Genomic DNA, 18,889 nt, shown 5'->3' on the forward strand with positions numbered 1-18,889 from the left:
GTTCTAGAATATTCTGAGTCATTATTTCTTCAAACAGTTCCTTCCCCCCAGTTTCTCTTTTCTTTTGAGGTTATTGGTACACACATGACAACACTTCTGCCCTCCACAGTCCTTAACTTTTTGTTTATTAGTTTAACCACTTTATCCTTTCCTGTTGCCTTTGAGGAGGGTTTATTGACCCCATATTTCAACCGCCTAAAATGTTCTTCTGCTCTATCTAGTCTGCTCTCCAATCCCTCCTTAGAAATCTTTATTTATTATTATATTATGGTTTTCTAATTCTCGACATCTCCAGCCAATTCTTCTTCATAATGGTTTGTCTTGGCCCCATGTTTCCAGTATCACGGAGGAATCATTATGCTAATCTCGCTGCTCTTTTATGTCAGCGCAGTAATTAAGATGATGATTATGTTGGCTCCTGTGTGCCTGCTGTCTTGCATTTCTGTCCCTCCCGATACAGGAGTCCTTTCCTCATAGCGTGGGCTTTCCTCCAAGGCCTTGTCAACATGCGAGCTCATGTCCGTTCCCTTGAGATTACAAAATGCATCCTCCAGTGTTGTCTGCCTGAGGGGAGAAGTTAACGCTCAGGCCCTGGGCTGTGCTCCTCAAGGAAAGTTGAGCGGGAGGAGAAGACGTTCATCTCGGGATGTGGAAGGGCTAGTTCCCATCCACGTCAACCCCTTCCCGTTCCCCACCTCCAGGTGTCTCTCACGTCCCCACGCACAACTTCAAAAAGCCTCCCTCCCACCCAGGCAGGGACAGCCATCTTCTGCTGTAACTGATTCTTCAACCAGAGGTGTATCTTCACCCACTAGAGCTGTTCTCTCAGTACTACACCTAAAGGTCTGTCTCAAAAATAAGCAGATCAAATAGCCTCTCATGGTTTCCTTGTTTTCCGTGACCTGCCCGTACTATTTAGCATTCATACCCAAGGCGTCCTTGCAGTCTTGACCTCAGAACGTGCCACTGTTCTGTCCTCAGCCTCTCTGCTAGCTCCTCTCTTTCCCTCCCCTCCATCCCCACGGCTCCTCTTCTGTTCCTCCACCCTCGTGTCTTGGGAAGCTCATACATCCTGGGAGGGTGGTGATCAGAGCCATGCCGATCCCTCCCAGATCCATAAATCCTGGGACTAGCATCTGCGAAGCCTTGTTTGAAGTCTGCAGTCTGCGAGGGGGACAACAAAGTGACAGGGGGAAGGAGCACTGGGGGTTCTTGACTCTGGATGAAAGAGACCAGATCTGGTTGTTTAAAAAGTAAAGACTTGGGGCGCCTGGGTGGCGCAGTGGGTTAAGCGTCCGACTTCAGCCAGGTCACGATCTCGCGGTCCGTGAGTTCGAGCCCCCCGTCGGGCTCTGGGCTGATGGCTCCGAGCCTGGATGGAGCCTGTTTCCGATTCTGTGTCTCCCTCTCTCTCTGCCCCTCCCCCATTCATGCTCTGTCTCTCTCTGTCCCAAAAATAAATAAACGTTGAAAAAAAAATTTTAAAAAGTAAAGACTTTAGAAGACAGATAATGAAGACAGAGAGAGAGGTGAATCAGCTCAGTTCAAGTTCCCGTCCTCGTGTGTGTTTGTGTGTGTGTCCGAGAGAGAGAGAGAGAGAGAGAGAGAATCTAGGATATGTTAAATACATTAAAACCAACAGAAAGAAGAGGCTTATTTTGCTCCAAAGATAAGCAGTATTCACCAGCAGGACACATAACAGGAACAGTAACATACAGATATTTGTAAAAGAAATACCTGGAGTTCTAAGCTGATGTATTTAAATTTGGGGTTTGCGTTGAAATCTACTAAAGTGCTGTGAATACTCTAACGTTTGGATCTAAGATGTGGTGGTTTATCGCTGTATTCTCTCTCAGCCCCCACTTCTCTAAGGGACTTGGAACTGTATTAATTGATGCCACGAGCTGCCCTCTGAACCAGCACCGTCAGACCGGGTATGGGGCGGGGGGGGGGGGGGGGGGGGGGTGAGCCACCACCCACCAGCTGGGGCTAAAACCCATAGCTGCTCTGGTTTTAAAGTTGAACTTGAGCTTTTGAACCAAGCAAAAATATAATTTCAATAACGGCATCAAAGAAATGGTCTCTCTGTTGACCTTGAGATCAGTGTGGACAGCTCTGTTCCTGGTTCTGAACTGTCAGCACTGCATTCCCTTTTTGGCTTCAGCCATCCTTGTGGCTTCAGGGACAGTATTTTTCCAAGCAGTGAATGACTTATATTAATCATTCTGTCAGCATTTTCCATTTAAGCAGAGCAATGCCTAGAAACATATGTAGAAGAATCTCCTGTGATGCAAGCCCAAAAATCAAGATGGCAGCCATTAGCAAGAGTGCAAGCTTAAGAGCCATATAGCCTGGCAATGAATTATGGCCAATGGCCACTTCTTAGCTGTTTAACACTGGGCACATCGAGTCTCTTGGTCTCAGTTTCTTCACCTATAAAGTAAGGATGATAATAATTATCTCTGAGAGTTAGAACATGTAGTTTGGAAGAGTATCTTGTACAGCTAGTATCCGACTAATATTAGCTTTTGAAACAGGTAGTAATTTATTATGCTTGCCCTGCCACTGTGGCCTCCAGAATGAATTCAGACCTCCTACATCCTCCCCATCTCAGAGCAACTCACATTTAGATGCACATAACTGTTCTGTGCTATCAGAAACCCAGTATTCCCTCGGCCTTTATATTGAAGTCTCCTTCTAGTTTAAATAGTTTGGATTCACAGATTCTGCATGTCCTTTGCCCTGAGGGCATAAGAAAATCCATGCAGTGATAATGAACTTTAGGAAAAAATCTATTCTATTGAGTGAAGTTATGAATGAGCACTCACGAACGTTATCTGCAAAAGCAATTCTCCAAACCCGCGCTCTCTGTGTAAAAACTTTTTCATACATGCCCTCCAATATCTAGCTGACATAGGCTTCCCTGATCAATACTTGTCGATCATGCAGCTGCACTGAATAATGTGATCCCATCCTTCAACTCTCCCCACTCCTGAGAAATCTTCGCCATTCTGAGGCTCTCATCTTAACCAGTAATGGCGGTTTATTTTACACACCTGTACTGACACTGCAGGCTTTTTTCTTATGGGTTCAAGTGGAGCATCAAGACCTAAGAGACAGTGGTAACATGTAGAGTGAGAGATACAGCAGGTACGGCATCTGCAATGAGGGAGGCCAGGCCTGTCCAAGCACATAGTCGTGTTTGCCCGCTCACGAGCACAGGCCAGGAATGGCTGCCCTGGAGAAGGGTGGGGGGGGGGGGTCCCCTGGACCCAGAGAAGTCACACCAGTCTTTTATCCCCTCCCAATCACCGGTGCAAGGCCTTCGTGCCAGCTCACAGCTCCCCAAATGCAAATACGGTCCCGCACAGCAGACAAGAGAGAGAGAACACACCGGCCTAATCCCGGATCTTCCAGGAACACAGTGCAGTTCAAAGGTCTTTCTCTCGGGCAGGCCTGGACCAGCCAAGCTTGATGCCAACCCTTTACTCACTGTATGAGCCTGCTCAGGCTGCCATGACAACATACCCACAGATTAGGGGCTTAAATAACAAACCTTTTCTGGAAGCCGGAAGTCCAAGATCCAGATGCCAGGGTTGGTTTCTCCTGAGGCCTCTCTCCTAGCTTTGTAGACCGCTGCTTCTCACTATGTCCTCACAGGGCCATTTTCCTGTGTGCACACAGCCCCGTGTGTCTCTTCCTCTTCTGAGAAAGGACACCAGTCACAGGAGATGAGAGCCTCACCCTTACGGTCGCATTTAACCTTAATTACCTCTGTAAAGGCCCTATCCCCCAAATATAATCACAGTGGGGGTTAGTCTTCAACGTAGGGATTTGGGGGCGACACAGTGCTTTCCAAAACACCAAAGGATTCAGGTTTCTGTACGCTCACCTTAGTCCTGTTTAATTTATTCCAAGTCTGTACTTCTGTAGAATTTTGTTTATAATAAATAACAGTAATAACGACAGCTACCATTAACTGAGCATTACCACAAAGGAATGTATTATCCTCTGTTATTAATATGACCCTGCAAGGTGCTTATTGTTATGCTAATTTCACACGCCAGGAGACTGGAGCCCCAGAGGGCCTAGGGAGATCACACAGGCAGTGAGCAGCAAAGCCAATGTAGGAAAGTAGATCTTTGTTTTTGTTTTTTTTTTAACGTTTATTTTTGAGACAGAGAGAGACAGAGCATGAACGGGGGAGGGTCAGAGAGAGGGAGACACAGAATCTGAAGCAGGCTCCAGGCTCCGAGCTGTCAGCATAGAGCCCGACGCGGGGCTCGAACCCACGGACCGCGAGATCATGACCTGAGCTGAAGTCGGCCGCTCAACCGACTGAGCCACCCAGGCGCCCCTGTTTTTGTTTTTTTAATTTTTTTGACATGTATTCACTTTTGAGAAACAGAGAGAGATAGAGCGTGCGTCGGGGTGGGACAGAGAGAGAGGGAGACACAGAATGGGAAGCAGGCTCCAGGCTCTGAGCTGTCAGCACAGAGCCCAACGAGGGGCTCCAACTCAGGAACCATGAGATCATGACCCGAGCTGAAGTCGGCGCTTAATCAACTGAGCCACCCAGGCGCCCCTGAAAGTAGGTCTTTGTGACCACAGCTCATGCTTTCCTCACCCCCCGTTTGCTGCCTCTGGTCTGTCACACTGTGCCTTGCGTCACAGCGTACCGTGAGTGACGCTTGCCATTAACCCTCGGGCAAGAAGTAGGTCTCCTCCGTCTCTTTAGCAATGCCTTTCCCAACACCTTGCACATGTGAACCGGCCAGTGGCTTTGTGTTTCTCAGCACCGTGCAGCAACTCCCCTTTATACCCGTCCTTCCCCTCCCACCTGCTTCCCCCCCACCTGCGGGCAGCACCCCCCTGCCTCTTTATCCTGAAGCCCTCTTCCCAGGGATATGCTCTTGGATACTCTTCCTTTTTTAAAGAAAAGTGTATTTATTGTGAGAGAGAAAGAGAGAGAGAGAGGCAGGAGAAGGGGAGAGAGAGGGAGAGAAAGAATCCCAAGCAGGCTCCGCATAGTCAGCGCGGAGCCCGACAAAGGGCTCAGACTCCTGAACCTCAAGATCATGACCTGAGCTGGAATCGAGAGTCAGAGTCTTAATCGACTGGGCCACCCAGGCGCCCCTTGGATGCTCTTTCTGTTAGCTTCTCAGTGAAGTTATCCTGATGGCCCTATTTAAAATTGTAACCACCCCCACCCCACTCCTACTTCTGACCGCACTTAACCCTACCTGACTTCTTTTTCTCATAGTGGACGTTACCTTCTAACACACAAGGTACTTCACATGCTTATTGAGTTTATTGCTCAATTTTTCCCTTCCCCTCCGCAAGTTGATAAGCTTTCCAAGGGTGAGGACTTTCTAAAGACCTTCCAAACATCTAGACAAGGACTGGCTCATAGTAGATATGAAATAAATAATTATTGATGGATACATTAGATTTCCCATGTGTAAGCCTTGGTGTGATTCCCTTCTGGGGTGAATGAATGGCCAGTCTCTCTAGGCAAGGATACTCTGGAATCCTACTTAGCTCCTGAGAAAAAGACTAAGCTCTGAGTTTGACAACAGTGTATTTTTAGAATTCCTCTTGATCATTATTTTCACCTGTTTTGCTTCATTTACTACCTGATTCTTTTTGCCCCAATCCTTTGTGCTTTTGGCGGTTGTATTATTCATTATGGGTAGATAAAGTCTTTTCATAATTAATCTTTAATTGCAATACTGGAATAGCATTTCACATGAAAAATGATTTACAAATTAAACCCACATCTCACCTTGGATAATTATCACAGGTCTGACTAATGTGCATAAAGCCCTCGCAAGGCAGGGAGCGCTCTCCAATGACAGTGTGTTGATTTTTTAATTAACAAAGGTTAAGTAGCATTTTTGCTTGCAGACCTACAATTTAAACTTCTGACATTTGTCACCAAAGAATATTTCTAGAGAGCACATAAGTTGAACTCAACTAATTATCACCAGTTCTAGTGTATTAACGTCTTTTGCATAACACATAATGACCATTTTTGGAACAAAACATTTTTTCCATCATATCGACTAGATCAGTAAAAGTACTTTCCAGTTCACTGACCCATTTAATAAATCAGGGGTCATCTAAGTAAGAAAAGTGCATAATTTATTTAGTTTTCTTTTATACAGAGAGAAATGGAGTATTCCATTTACCTGCTTTATAAATTAAGAAGAGGGAGTACAAAACCTTATGTAATGAATGCAACAAATAAAAATTAGAACACAGTCATATTTTATGGTCAATTAACAGAAGTGGGGGGAAGGTCAGGCAATGGTTCAAAGAAGTGAAGTTAGGAGAAACTGAGAGTAATTTACTGAAATAAAGAGACGGAGACACATAAACACAGAGGGAGGTTGTACATCACGAGCTGGACTAATTTAGAGCTGGAAGGAACCAGAGACAGAATCTAGTTCAAACCCCCTTTTTGTGGACAGGAAAACCTGATGCCGAGAGAGATTAAGTGACTTGATGAGACCCACGCACCTAACCCAGAATGGTCAACAGCCCTGATAGGGAGAGATATACAGACACAGAGGCAGAATGACTGATAGATGTAGAGCCTCAGAATGGCCACGACCAGAAGGAATCAAAGACAAAGAGGCAGAGAGACAGAAAAACCCCTTGAGGACTGTATACAGAAATAATTAAGTACGTACACATAAATCCGTTTACCTTAGTGATATAATAAAAATATGATCTAACCTAGATTTATTTGTTCTGCCAACTGGACCTTTTCAAATCTCCAAAATTTTTTTTTCGTCTTAACATTGAAAACACTCTTCTTCAAACTTGCAACTATTAGTAAGACCCATTAACTAGAAGTTATTTCTAAATTACAATACGTTCTGGGTAGATTGAAGATCACAGTGCTAAGAGAAGTAAAATCATAAAAGTGCTAGAAGAAAATATAGTTGAATAATTATATTATTTTGGGTTGGGTTTATTATATTATTTTTAGATTAGGCTTTATAAAAGCTTAATACCAAAGGCACAAATTGTGCAAATAAGAAAGATGGAGGGGACTATATAAACAACATAAACATTCGTAGAGAAAAAGAAACACCATATATAAGTTAAAGACACAGTCTGGAAGAATATAGTCGCCAAATTTATAACAGAGTTAAAGCCAAAAATACTGTTATTGATCAATAAGAAACATACCCTCTCCTATTTCCCCCAAATAGGAAAAGACATGAAGAACCAAAAACTAAGAGTGGTGAGAACATAAAAATGTATTCAACTCACAGTGTTTGAAGCAATGCAAATTAAAACAATAAGCTCTTCTTTTTTTTTTTTTTTAGCCTGTAAATTCAAAAGCATTCTGCCAAGTATTCCAATAGACGTGGAAAAGGTGGGAATCTCATGCCCTACCCGTGAAATACAGATTGACAAATTCTTAGAGGAAAATGTGCTCCAAATGCTTTTAAAATGTATCTGCCTTTGTATCCAGCGACTTCACTTCTAAGAATTAATTCTAAGGACATATTGAACAAGTGTGCAAAGGTTTTTACAAGGGTACTTATTAGTGTCCTGTAAAATGAAAGTGGGAGTGAGCTTAAAAGCCCAATGGTAGGAATGGCAAAATAAGTTACAGAGCATTCACAAGATGAGATGCTTCGCAGATGGCAAACGAGATGTTCCAGTTGTACGTTTATTGCTTGGAGAACGTTTTATGATATATTAAGTGCAAAAAGCAAATTTCAAACCAACGTGTGTATCGTGCTCTCATTTCTTCCTTTGTTTTATTTTTTCACACATATGTATGTTCATAGCTAAAAGTAGAAAAGGCTATGTGCCGAAAGTAAAAGTAGTTATAGCTGAGTAGCATTCCAGATTCTCTTTTTCATCTTGCTTATCAGTGTGTTTATGGTTTCCGCACTGAAAATCTATTCCGTTTGTAATAAGGAAAAGGGGCAGGAGATACCGAAAAACAATGATTTAACAATTTCTGTGTATTTTGATAGGATATAATTGTCTTAATTGACTAGCAATGAAAATTTAAACGGCTAGGCGTTTATTGAACAAAAGGCCCTTTGGAAAGCCCTGACTGCAAAAGCGAAAGCCATGGTCACTAAAATGATAGACACCAAATTGAAATTTTAACACACGGATTGAAATTCTTCCAAATCATAGCAAAGGCCCAAATTCTCTTCAGCGCAGGGGTGTATGAAGCTGGGCTGATGAGCAGATTGCAAAATGGGAAATCCTTCAAAGTGGCTGTTTTTAATAACTTCCTTTGCCATCTACTATTCCGGAGCTTTGATCAAACAGAGCATTGGCCTGCCTTCAACTAATCCTCTACTCAATTATTTCATTTGATAATAAATAACAATCCCTAGAGAATCATCATTCAAACCTATGTACTAAACAATGAGAGAATGCGAGGCTTGGGTTTATAAAGATAACAGAGCCAGTCACTTGCCATTTCAGGGCTGAGGATTTACAGACATAAGCAAACGAATACATCTCTGCACCTAAAGCCTTTGATCCACCCGCCCTGTCCGATGAGTCCCCTCGATGGTGTGCTTCTTCTCAACATACCAGAATAAGTGATCAGAATCCATCCCCAGCTACCAGTCTCATCCAAGCACTGACAATCCAATTGATCACCCCACTTTTAAAGGCATCCCAGCCTATATCTCGGAAACATGTACATCGATGGGGGCACTGACCCTGAAGCCCTTCTTCTGCATTAAGTGGTCAACACAGAACAGAATACCATATGCTCAAAATTAAGACAGAACTAACACAACTTTGCCACTGTGGAGCTATGACTCCTTGAGTAAGCCTCTGAACTTTCCTAAGCTTCAGGCTTCTCATCCGTACAGTGGGGATAATGATGATAATGCCCACCTCGCCAGGCTGTTGGGTGAATCGGGTGAATGACATAAGTAAGGTGCTTCGTAGAGTGCCTACTACATCGCCCTCAAGAGAAGGTCACTTTGTTAACAGTATTTTTTTCTAAATCCCCAGCAGATATTTCTTTTAATAATTTTAATGACCGATCATTTTATTTAATTTCCAGAAAAGTCATTACTCCAAGACGCAGACATGTATGTAAGCTCGAGCTCCTCCTTTTGTGCCAGCTGCTTAAAAAAATCGTAGCCAAGGTTCTTCTAGACATAATTAAATTCACTTGTGATATAATGCTCCAATGACTCTATGAAATTTGTTAGGAATATTTTAATATTTTCATGCTCATGAGCCTCTGTCTAACGCTGTAACTTAGGAAATCACAGTGAAATGCTCTTTGTGCTATATGTCTTGCAATGGCATTTAGACAAAAGCGGTGAAATCTAACCTGACCTGGTAATAATTGTGGTATGGCTGACTTCCATGTAAAATTATCAATTCCAGCTTCTGACCACCCCAGAAGCCCTGGGAAGCCTTCATGTGAACTTCAAAGCCAAGTATTTCCTAAGACAAAAGCCAGGACCCAGGTCGTGTGGTCACATTTCAAATGGATTTATGCCTTCCAACTAATTGACTTGTTAGCTATGCTAATATATTCATGTTTCCCTGCCTCTTTATATTTCTTTCAATAGATAGTGCTCTGGAAGTGAATGCCATAAGATTAAAACAACAACAAAACAACAACAAAAAGAAACCTAGAGGTTTCTATAAACTTCTTTAGGAAACCAGATTAGATTTCCAAAATGGTGTATATAATTTTTGTGTATCTCCAAACATCTTCTGTGGCAAATTTATGGCTTTTCAGAAGACAGCCTCTTTTCATTAGACATTGTGGCCTGAGGGGGAAAAGCTTCGAGCTTTTGCTGTTAGGCAGGGCTGGCTCGAAAGTGAGAATGCTGGCCGCACTTAGCAGCCTCCTTGCCTCCCGCCACTGGGTCCGGGAGCCACAGCAGAGGTAATCCCGTCTGAGCCCTGTGCCTTCTGTCATTCCCAGGTGGTGCCGGGGGCCAGCAGGGTTTCCTGGGCTGCATCCGCTCCCTGAGGATGAACGGGGTGACGCTGGACCTGGAGGAAAGAGCCAAGGTCACGTCCGGGTTCAAATCTGGATGTTCGGGCCACTGCACCAGCTACGGGGCCAACTGTGAGAACGGGGGCAGGTGCCTGGAGAAGTACCACGGCTACTCCTGTGACTGCTCCAACACGGCCTACGATGGGACTTTCTGCAACAAGGGTAAGGCAGAGCCACTTTCCACGGCCGTTTTTACAGATAAACCCAAATCATCTATTTCGTGGTTTGTTCAACTGTCCACAGTGTGCTCTGTTCCGAGAGTAAGGTGTTCAGAATTCTTCTCCCGCCTTAGGTGAGAAGTCTCCCATTCATTCTCTGATCTCTGTCCATTCATTCTCTGAACCATTCATTCTCTGATCTCTGTCATTCGTTGAAAGGAGAGGAGCTCCAGATAATGTGTGTGAGGAATCTCAGCCCAATTCCGGCAGACCACGCACGGGCTAGAACATTCCAAAGCAAATATCCCCATAACACCTTAATGGTGAGTGACAGAGTAGGTGGCCTCTGAAAGGTGGACTCAGGCCTGACCCTCCCACTCAGGGAGGTCAGAGGGGGTCTGTCGGCGGGCTCGAAGACTGACAGATTGTTGCTGTGGATCAGTCAGGACAGCCGGCAGTCCAGATGCCCGCCCCACCCCCCAGCCCTGGCTGCCAAGAGACTGGATTTGAGCTGGACTCACAAGGAAACCTGTCTGGCCAGTTATTGTCACTTCCATTATTAGAACCCAGACTCACGATGCCTCTATGCGTGGTTCTCAGCCTGAGCCGAACTGCAGGAATGATCACCATCTCTGATCAGTCAGCTTCGAGCACCTGTTACTGGTGCAGTAGTTCAGGCTTGAGTGAGTCTTTAATCCCTAATAAATCCTGCAGGGCCAATCAGCAGACTACGGGAGCCCAATGCATATACATGTTGTCATTCAAGCTACACCCCGTGATTCTTCCGTGACTGGAAGAAATGCCCTTACCTGGTCTGTGGCTTCCGTTCCCATGCGTAAACAAGAGGGACGGAGCCCGGGACAGCTGGCGCTTTGCCTAAGCTCCCCCTGAAATGCATGTAAATCACTCTTCCCTGTCTAAATGAATGTATAGTATTTGGGTAAAGTTTTCTGTAAACGGTCGGTATATCTCTTAATAAGAAGCTTTACATAAGTAGCCTATTCATACTCTCATGAATACATGGGGGATGGTTTATGCTGGCATTATTCACACAAGATGCCACACAGAAGGAGGAATTGTTCCATAACATTCTCTGTACATCCAGGCTACTCTCTGGCGGTGCTACAATATGAGCATACAAATGAGGCCAGGCAGGGTTTGAGGAATGAACGCAAGACAACAACAGAGGTGGAAAAGAACACCATTGCTGAATAATGGCATACCACGTTAACAGTGCTATTACAGGGCTTTTTTTCTGCTCGGAATAACACGGTTCCATGATTTTCCTGTGCCACACAATGGGATGGGTTTGCAGAACACATTAATTTTGCACTTGTAGAAATGACAGTCTTGCAATTACCATCCATTGTGCTCGATGCTAATTTAATGCAGTCATTCCATTGCCAAAGTGATGTCTGAATGCAATCAAGTAAGTCTTAATGCCTGGGAGATTCCACTACATAAGTACCAATCTAAAGAATATCATGATCCCCTCATTTTTTTGGAGAGTTGGGTTAAACACAATGGCTCATACAAAACTTCTGGGGGTTAATAAGCAATATTCACAAATAGAAAGGCAGGAGCCAACGTTAGAGACAAAGCTAAACGAAGCTTGTGTGTTTCCCATGACATTATTTCAAAGAATTTACACAAAGGACACCTAAATATTCTCTTAATGTCTGTTTAGCAGGGCAAGTTTACGTTTGACTCAATTCAGGGCTTTAACAAAAACAAAAATAAAAGGCGAAAAACATATTTGGAAAGTATCCGTGGGCCTCTTTCTGAGTCAATACAGGTATCCTCTTGACCTGGGGAGAAAAATGGTAGTTCTGGTTGAAGGGAATCGAGCTTCATTTGCAAGCTCCTTCATGGACTTCATCTTCCCTGTGACGCCCCCAGCCAGGTGCCCCCTCTGTTTCTGGGTCACCTCCCAGGGAGACTCGAGCTGTGTGCAGCTCCTATAACCACACCCTTGCAGTGGGGCCGTAGCCAAAAAACTCAACCTCTAGAGAGAGTGGCCACAGTCACCTGCCGAAGAGTGAGTTCATGAAAGTCCTTCGTGGGCCGTCCTTGGATAATACAGGTCTGCACTTGTGGATGTGAGGAGTGTTCACAACATTTTGCTAAGTGAATGAGGCAGGTCCCGCTATACCATGGACACTCTGATTACATGTTTTTACAAAATCAGACACGCGCACACACACACACACACACACACACGCACACACGCACACATGCACACATGCACACAGGAGGAAAGCAAACTATAAGAAAACACACCAAAATAGTGACTTCCATTATTTTTAGGGGATGTAAAAACCCTGTATTTACTTTCATTTCTGTGGTGCTATATTTTCTACTCTTTATACACCGACGTATTCTCTGACTTCCTCGTTTGTTCCTGTTTGGGGGAAGAACAGTACTAAGAGACAGAGTTCTGATCAAAGGTCAACTGTCTCTGCTTGGACAATATCTAATTGTGAACCAGAAATCAGACACAACCTGACCATGCGATCTGGAACAGAGTAGCATCTCCGGTGAAAATTGCATAGAGTTAAATTGGCCTCGAAAGATTCATCTCTCACTGCACTGAACAGAGCCCAGCTCTTTACCCTGCTTGTGGGCACTAGAGGAGGGATTGCGTTGTTGGGGCCAAGGTGTATGAAAATAAAAACCTTGAGACATTTGTGTCACACTCAGCCACGCGCGAGGTGCACACTAGGACAGGCAAGGACCCAATGTAGCCAAGGGGGCAAACCAGCCAGGGGTCTCCCCGGGTATGAGGCCATCAGGGGAATGGTGGCAAACGGCACACGCTATTTAAATTCTCTGTTTCTCTCTCTTCTTCTCCTTCTTTCCTTCCTTCCCTCCCCCCTCCCTCATTTCTTCCTCTCTCCTCCAGCTCTCGGCCCCCACCACCTCGATCTGCATCTACCTCCTCCCCCTCTCTCATTCTCCATCCCCCACGCCCTGGGAGCACATTCCTTGTCTCAGCCTCTGTCTCTGACTCAATCCTTCCACCTCCCCTACCTACTTTCCCTATTTCTCTTTCTCTTCAGGGAATATATGGCTGTGTTTGTAAATCAAATTACCATGAGCTGCCATGTCATTAAGCTCAGGAGGACAGGGCTGGATTCAAGCAACTCGCACCTGACGACTCCCTTTTGCTTTGTAGATGCTGCACTTTTACTCACGATCCCCTGCCAGCAAATTTATATACACGAGAAAGATCTTTTTGCCTTCCTGTAGCCTCTTATCAGGGAGGCTCCCAGCTTTCTTCAAATGTATCTATAAAGATTTGATCACCAGCTCAGGCATTAGCTCTCCCAGGGCCACCTGCATATTAATAGGCGTGCTGGCTTGGGGGGGGAGGGGGTGCTCATGGTTCAGCTGTGGGTCTGGGTGTATCATCTCCAGGATCAGTGGGGACCTACACGGGGGACCAAATGGATGGTTGCCTGGCCATGCCAAGGCTAGTTTTCGCTAATTAGGCCCATTTCTTCTTAGAGAGTCAAACCCTAAAACACTGGAAAATTTTATGACTATCAACCTCAGTTTTATTCAAACCAGAAATTACCCACATCTTTAGAAGCAAACTCTCTCTGTGTTTTTAAACCAGAGGCAAGAAAAAGCAGACCTGTAGTGGCTACAACAATTTCTATATTTAATTTTCATAATTAAATGCTATAGTAGCTAAATAGTGTCCACCTCCCCCAAATTCATGTCCCCCCGGGAACCTTAGAACATGACCTTGCTTGGAAATACGGTCTTTGCGGATGTGATTAAGGCAAGGTCATACTGGGTTAGGGTGGATCCTAAATCCAATGAGAGCGACCTTAGAAGAAGAGGCCAGGACACATACAGACACACAGTCACAAGGGAGAAGGCCACGTGAAGATGCAAGCAGAGATTCAAGCGGTGCAGCCACAAGCCAGGGGATGCCTGGGCCACCAGAGGCCAGAAGAGGCAGGAGGGACCCTCCCCTAGAGCCTTCAGAGGAAGCGTAGTCCTGCTATCACCTTCATTTTCGACTTCCACCCCAAAACTGCAAGAGAAGCAATTTCTGTGGTTTTAAACCACCCAATTGGTGGCACTTTGCAATGGCAGCTCCTGGAAACTAACGCACATCCTAATAAAAATCCTCAATGTTGGGGCTCCTGGGCGGCTCGGTCAGGTGAGCGTCTCACTCTCGATCTCAGCTCGGGTCATGATCTCGAGGTTGGTAGGTCCAAGGGCCATGCCATGCTCTGTGCTGACAGTGTAGAGCCTGCTTGGGATTCTCTCTCTCTCTGCCCCTCCCCCATTCACGTGCACTCTCCCTCTCTCTCTCAAAATAAATATATAAACTTAAAAAAAAACTTAAGTGTTTAATTCCTGCTGTGAAGACAGCTGACATTCGCTGAGAACTTACTATGGGTTGAATGGTGTGCTAAGCTCTGTGATGGTGTTAACATCACCTAATACTCATGACAACCCTATGAGGTAAGTGCTATTATTATCATCCCCATTTGACAGAGAAGGAGATTGAGACACAAATGGGTGTAGCAACTTGGCCAGTGCTCACAAGGCACGAAATAGGAAGACTGGGATTTGGATGCAGGCATTTGACTGGAAGTTCGCATTCTTCACCGCTGGGTAGTATTGCCTCTCACCAAGGCTTGGTCCTTCATATAGGTTGATATAAAACTAAAGACAGAACCCCAAATCTTAAAGCTTTTTAGTTATTGTGATTTGGCATAAAAAAAAAGCAGAATTTTAGGGGCGCCTGGGTGGCTCAGTAAGTTAAGCCTCTGACTTCCGCTCAGGTCATGATCTCGCGGTCCCTGAGTTCGAGCGCCATGTCAGGCTCTGTGCTGACCGCTCAGAGCCTGGAGCCCACTTCGGGTTCTGTGTCTCCCTCTCTCTCTGCCCCTCCCCTGCTCTCACTCTGTCTCCCCTCTCTCAAAAATAAACATTAAAGAATTTTTTTAAAAAAAGCAGAATTTTGGGGCGCCTGGGTGGCGCAGTCGGTTAAGCGTCCGACTTCAGCCAGGTCACGATCTCGCGGTCCGGGAGTTCGAGCCCCGCGTCGGGCTCTGGGCTGATGGCTCAGAGCCTGGAGCCTGTTTCCGATTCTGTGTTCCCTCTCTCTCTGCCCCTCCCCCGTTCATGCTCTGTCTCTCTCTGTCCCAAAAATAAATAAACGTTGAAAAAAAAAATTAAAAAAAAAAACAGAATTTAATTGGATGTAGAATATATCACAAATTTTTTTTAGGATATAAGATCCGAACAAAGACTTTCCCTCTCTTTCTTGTTTTGTAGGGGTGGGAACATATAGGTGTAAGCTGTATTTATTGATTGATTCATTTGTTTAGTAAGCATTCAGCGAATACCTAATGTGTCTGAAAGCCTTGAATGTGTGGTTGAGTCTGACTACATTGAAATTTTCAAAACATTCCAATGGTTTATTGCTACAGAAACAGGGAAATCTACAGTGTATGAAAGCAGTGGATGTGAATTAGCTGTCACCCAGGCTGCTGCAAACACTTCTTCATTATGATCCCTTCACCGCACCAAGTTTAGCAAGAATTTATCATCCGGAGGCACAAAAATATCCCCTAATTCACTCGTCTGCACTTTTTTTCCTATAAAAATTTTCACGTTCGTCTGCCAAACCAGAATTGCAGTTGGAAAAATACATACCTTTAAATAGTCTGAAGCCATTTTCCGAGTTTAGGGAGTTCTGTTTGCTTCTCAAACATTCGTTTGTTGGTCGCTCAGATAAAGGCCAAAATTAGAGGGAGCATGGTCCCAGGACTGCAGAGCGACTGAGTGGTGGACTAGAGGTCACCACCATCATTAAAGTCGCTGGAGCACACACAGCCTCACTGTGGTCCCGCGACGTCTCCTGCTCTCCAATGAGTCTCCTGGCTCTGACTTGACATTTCAAGACCTGTATTGTTAACGTGATAGAAGAAACTGGTCATGGCCATCTCAGACCCCACAGAGAAAATGGAGGACGGACTTGAATGTGAGTTTGAATCCAGCTTCCGCACTTGCGGGTTCTGTAACCTTGAGCAAACTCTTCAGCTCCCCTTGGCCTCATCTTCAGAACTACAAAACACCCGCTTCTTAATTCCACCGTGAGTATCGCATGGAATGGTGTGAACAGCCTTCCAAATAGACAGTCTGGCACATCAGTCCAACAGCAGGTGTCACTTTCCATTCTCAACACTCCTTTTTTTTTTTTTTTTTTTGCTGGTGGTGTTGTTTTCACTTTAAATCATGTCGTTCCTTAGTCCTTCCCTAAAAGCTTTCAATGTCAGATGCCTAACTGGCATCATTCGATTACCTCCGAGTACTGGCTTGCCACTCTGCTACTTCTGGAGCAAGGGCAGTGTCATAAAATGTCCGTTCTACTTAATCATGGTCACGGTAACAGTATTCTGAAGGTGGAAATGTAGTGTCCACGCCTAAACCCTGATGGACTGAGGAATATGTAGTGATTCTGGAAGGTGTAATTGGAGGATTGGAGGCAATCATCCCTGCATGGGGTCGTGCCTGGTTGTGCAGTTCCTGGTGCAAATTATCCACCCCTGTCAAGAGTCAGCTTGGGTCACCTCAGCAATGGCTGCGTCCCTTCCTAATACAAAGCCCAACCAGAGCCAGGCGAGCCCAAAAGAGTTCAGAACTCCGTTTTGCTGGAGGGAGGCCTCAGACACAAGTCCCAGGCAGACCTTGAGAGGAGAGAGGATTTCCATCGTGCCTTCTATCTCATGGAGGGTGGGAGGAGGCAGCTTTGCGCAAAGCACCGTGAAGATGGCACAAAGGCTACATCTCCATGACGCCGGGCACAGCGAGCAGAGTAAATCCAGGGCCTGTTTTTCTGTTTTGTTTTGTTTTTTCTTGTAGAGCAGATTTGAAGATTTTGGGAAGGGGAAGGGGGGATGAATTAATAGAAAACCTTATGAACAAATGGGAGAGAAAAAGAAAAGAAATACTGTAATTATGTACCGTAGAATCTGTCCCCTGTGTGGAAGGAACTAGGGTAAGCTGTTGGCGACAATGGCCTACCCACCCCTGTCTTCCTCCCAGCCTGCAGGAGAGTTTCGAACCAGCAGAGAGAGATGCCTTTCACAGGCTTCTTTTTCATTTCCAGTTTGAACAGGAGGCTTTGTAGGTTTGGATGAAGGCCCAAAAGCACAAGAATAGAATTCTTTTTCCCTTTCCTCTTAATGTGTTATTCAAGAGAAGAAAATATCCCTTCTCTAGGTTTCTTAAAACTTCAAACCTTAAGCTACAACTTAAAAATATCATAGAAACATAGGAAGATAATCTACTTAAATGTCTTAGAAAAAAAGAAGGAAAAAGTAAGAAAATACTTACGGCAAAAAGCTCATAAATACTTAAGGATCAAAGAATAACCTTTTGACTTGATTCCAAAAGGCCAAAGCTGCAAAGATAGCTGGCACATCACTATCGGATTTCATGGTGGGCAAATACATTTCCCCTGGCCTGGGTGGCTCAGTTGGTTGAGCGTCCAATTTTGGCTCCAATCATGATCTCACGGTTTATGAGTTCGAGCTCCGCATGGGGCTGTGTGCTAACAGCTCAGAGCCTGGAGTCTGCTTCGGATTCTGTGTGTGTGTCTCTCTCTCTGTCCTTCCCCCACTCACCCTGTCTCTCTCTCTCTCTCTCTCTCTCTCTCACACACACACACACACACACACAAATAAATAAAAACATTAAATTTTTTTAAGAATTAACACATTCATTTCCCCTGGCCTGGGGATTTTTGTAGGGTCCCAGGTATAAAGAAAAACCTGGCCAATTAACTTCCTTAGAGGAAAGGATTTAAAAACTCATTGGATACATAACACCTGGGTGGCTCAGTCAGTTGAGCATCCAACTTGGGCTCAGGTCATGAGCTCACAGGTCATGAGTTCGAGCTCCGCATTGGGTTCCCTGCTGTCAGTACAGAGTCCGCTTCGGATCCTCCCTCCCCCACCCTCTGTCTCTCTCTGCTGCTCCCCTGCTCAGACTCTCTCTCTCAAAAATAAATAAACATTAAAAAAAATCCAGAAGGTAAAGCAAGCCCTTTCTAAAACACTAAACATTCTAGAGAAGACAGTTTGGGAGGGCTTTTTTTCTTTTAATTCCGGTGTAGTGAACATACAGTGTTACATTAGTTTCAGGTATACAGTCTATTGACCCAACAAGTCTATATATTACTCAGTGCTCGTGAAGGTAAATGTACAGTTTAATCTATCTGTTTCACCCATCCCACACCACCACCACCACCGCCACCCCTCTGGCAACCACCTGTTTGTTTTCTATAGTTAAGAGACAGTTTTTTGGTGTGTCTCTTTTTTTCCCCCTTTGTTTGTTTTGTTTCTTAAATTCCACATGAGTGAAATCATATGGTATTTGTCTTTCTCTGACAGCCTTACTTTGCTTAGCATTATGCTCTCTCTAGTTCCATCCATGTTGTTGCAAATGGCAAGATTTCATCCCTTTTTATGGATGAGTAACATTCCTCTGTGTGTGTGTGCGTGTGTGTGTGTGTGTGTGTGTGTGTGTGTGTCGCATCTCTTTTATCCATTCATCTATCAGTGAACACTTGGGCGGCTCCCGTGATTTAGCTATTGTAGGGGGTATAGCTCAGTGGTAGAACATTTGACTGCATAATTTAGCTGTTGTAAAGAATGCTGCAGTAAACACAGGGGTGCAT

General features: G+C 44.7%; 1 protein-coding gene across 1 annotated transcript in view; it reads left to right on the forward strand.

Annotated features, from left to right (window-relative positions):
- CNTNAP2 (contactin associated protein 2) overlaps window positions 1-18,889 on the forward strand; it is a 1,382,613-nt gene that overhangs the window by 1,164,966 nt on the left and 198,758 nt on the right. The window contains exon 18 of the mRNA XM_047837856.1: window positions 9,947-10,183. Within this exon, the coding sequence (XP_047693812.1) occupies window positions 9,947-10,183 (237 nt within the window). The remainder of the gene's footprint in view (window positions 1-9,946; window positions 10,184-18,889) is intronic.

The sequence above is a fragment of the Prionailurus viverrinus genome, chromosome A2 (assembly GCF_022837055.1).
Source record: "Prionailurus viverrinus isolate Anna chromosome A2, UM_Priviv_1.0, whole genome shotgun sequence".
Taxonomy (NCBI): Eukaryota; Metazoa; Chordata; class Mammalia; order Carnivora; family Felidae; genus Prionailurus; species Prionailurus viverrinus.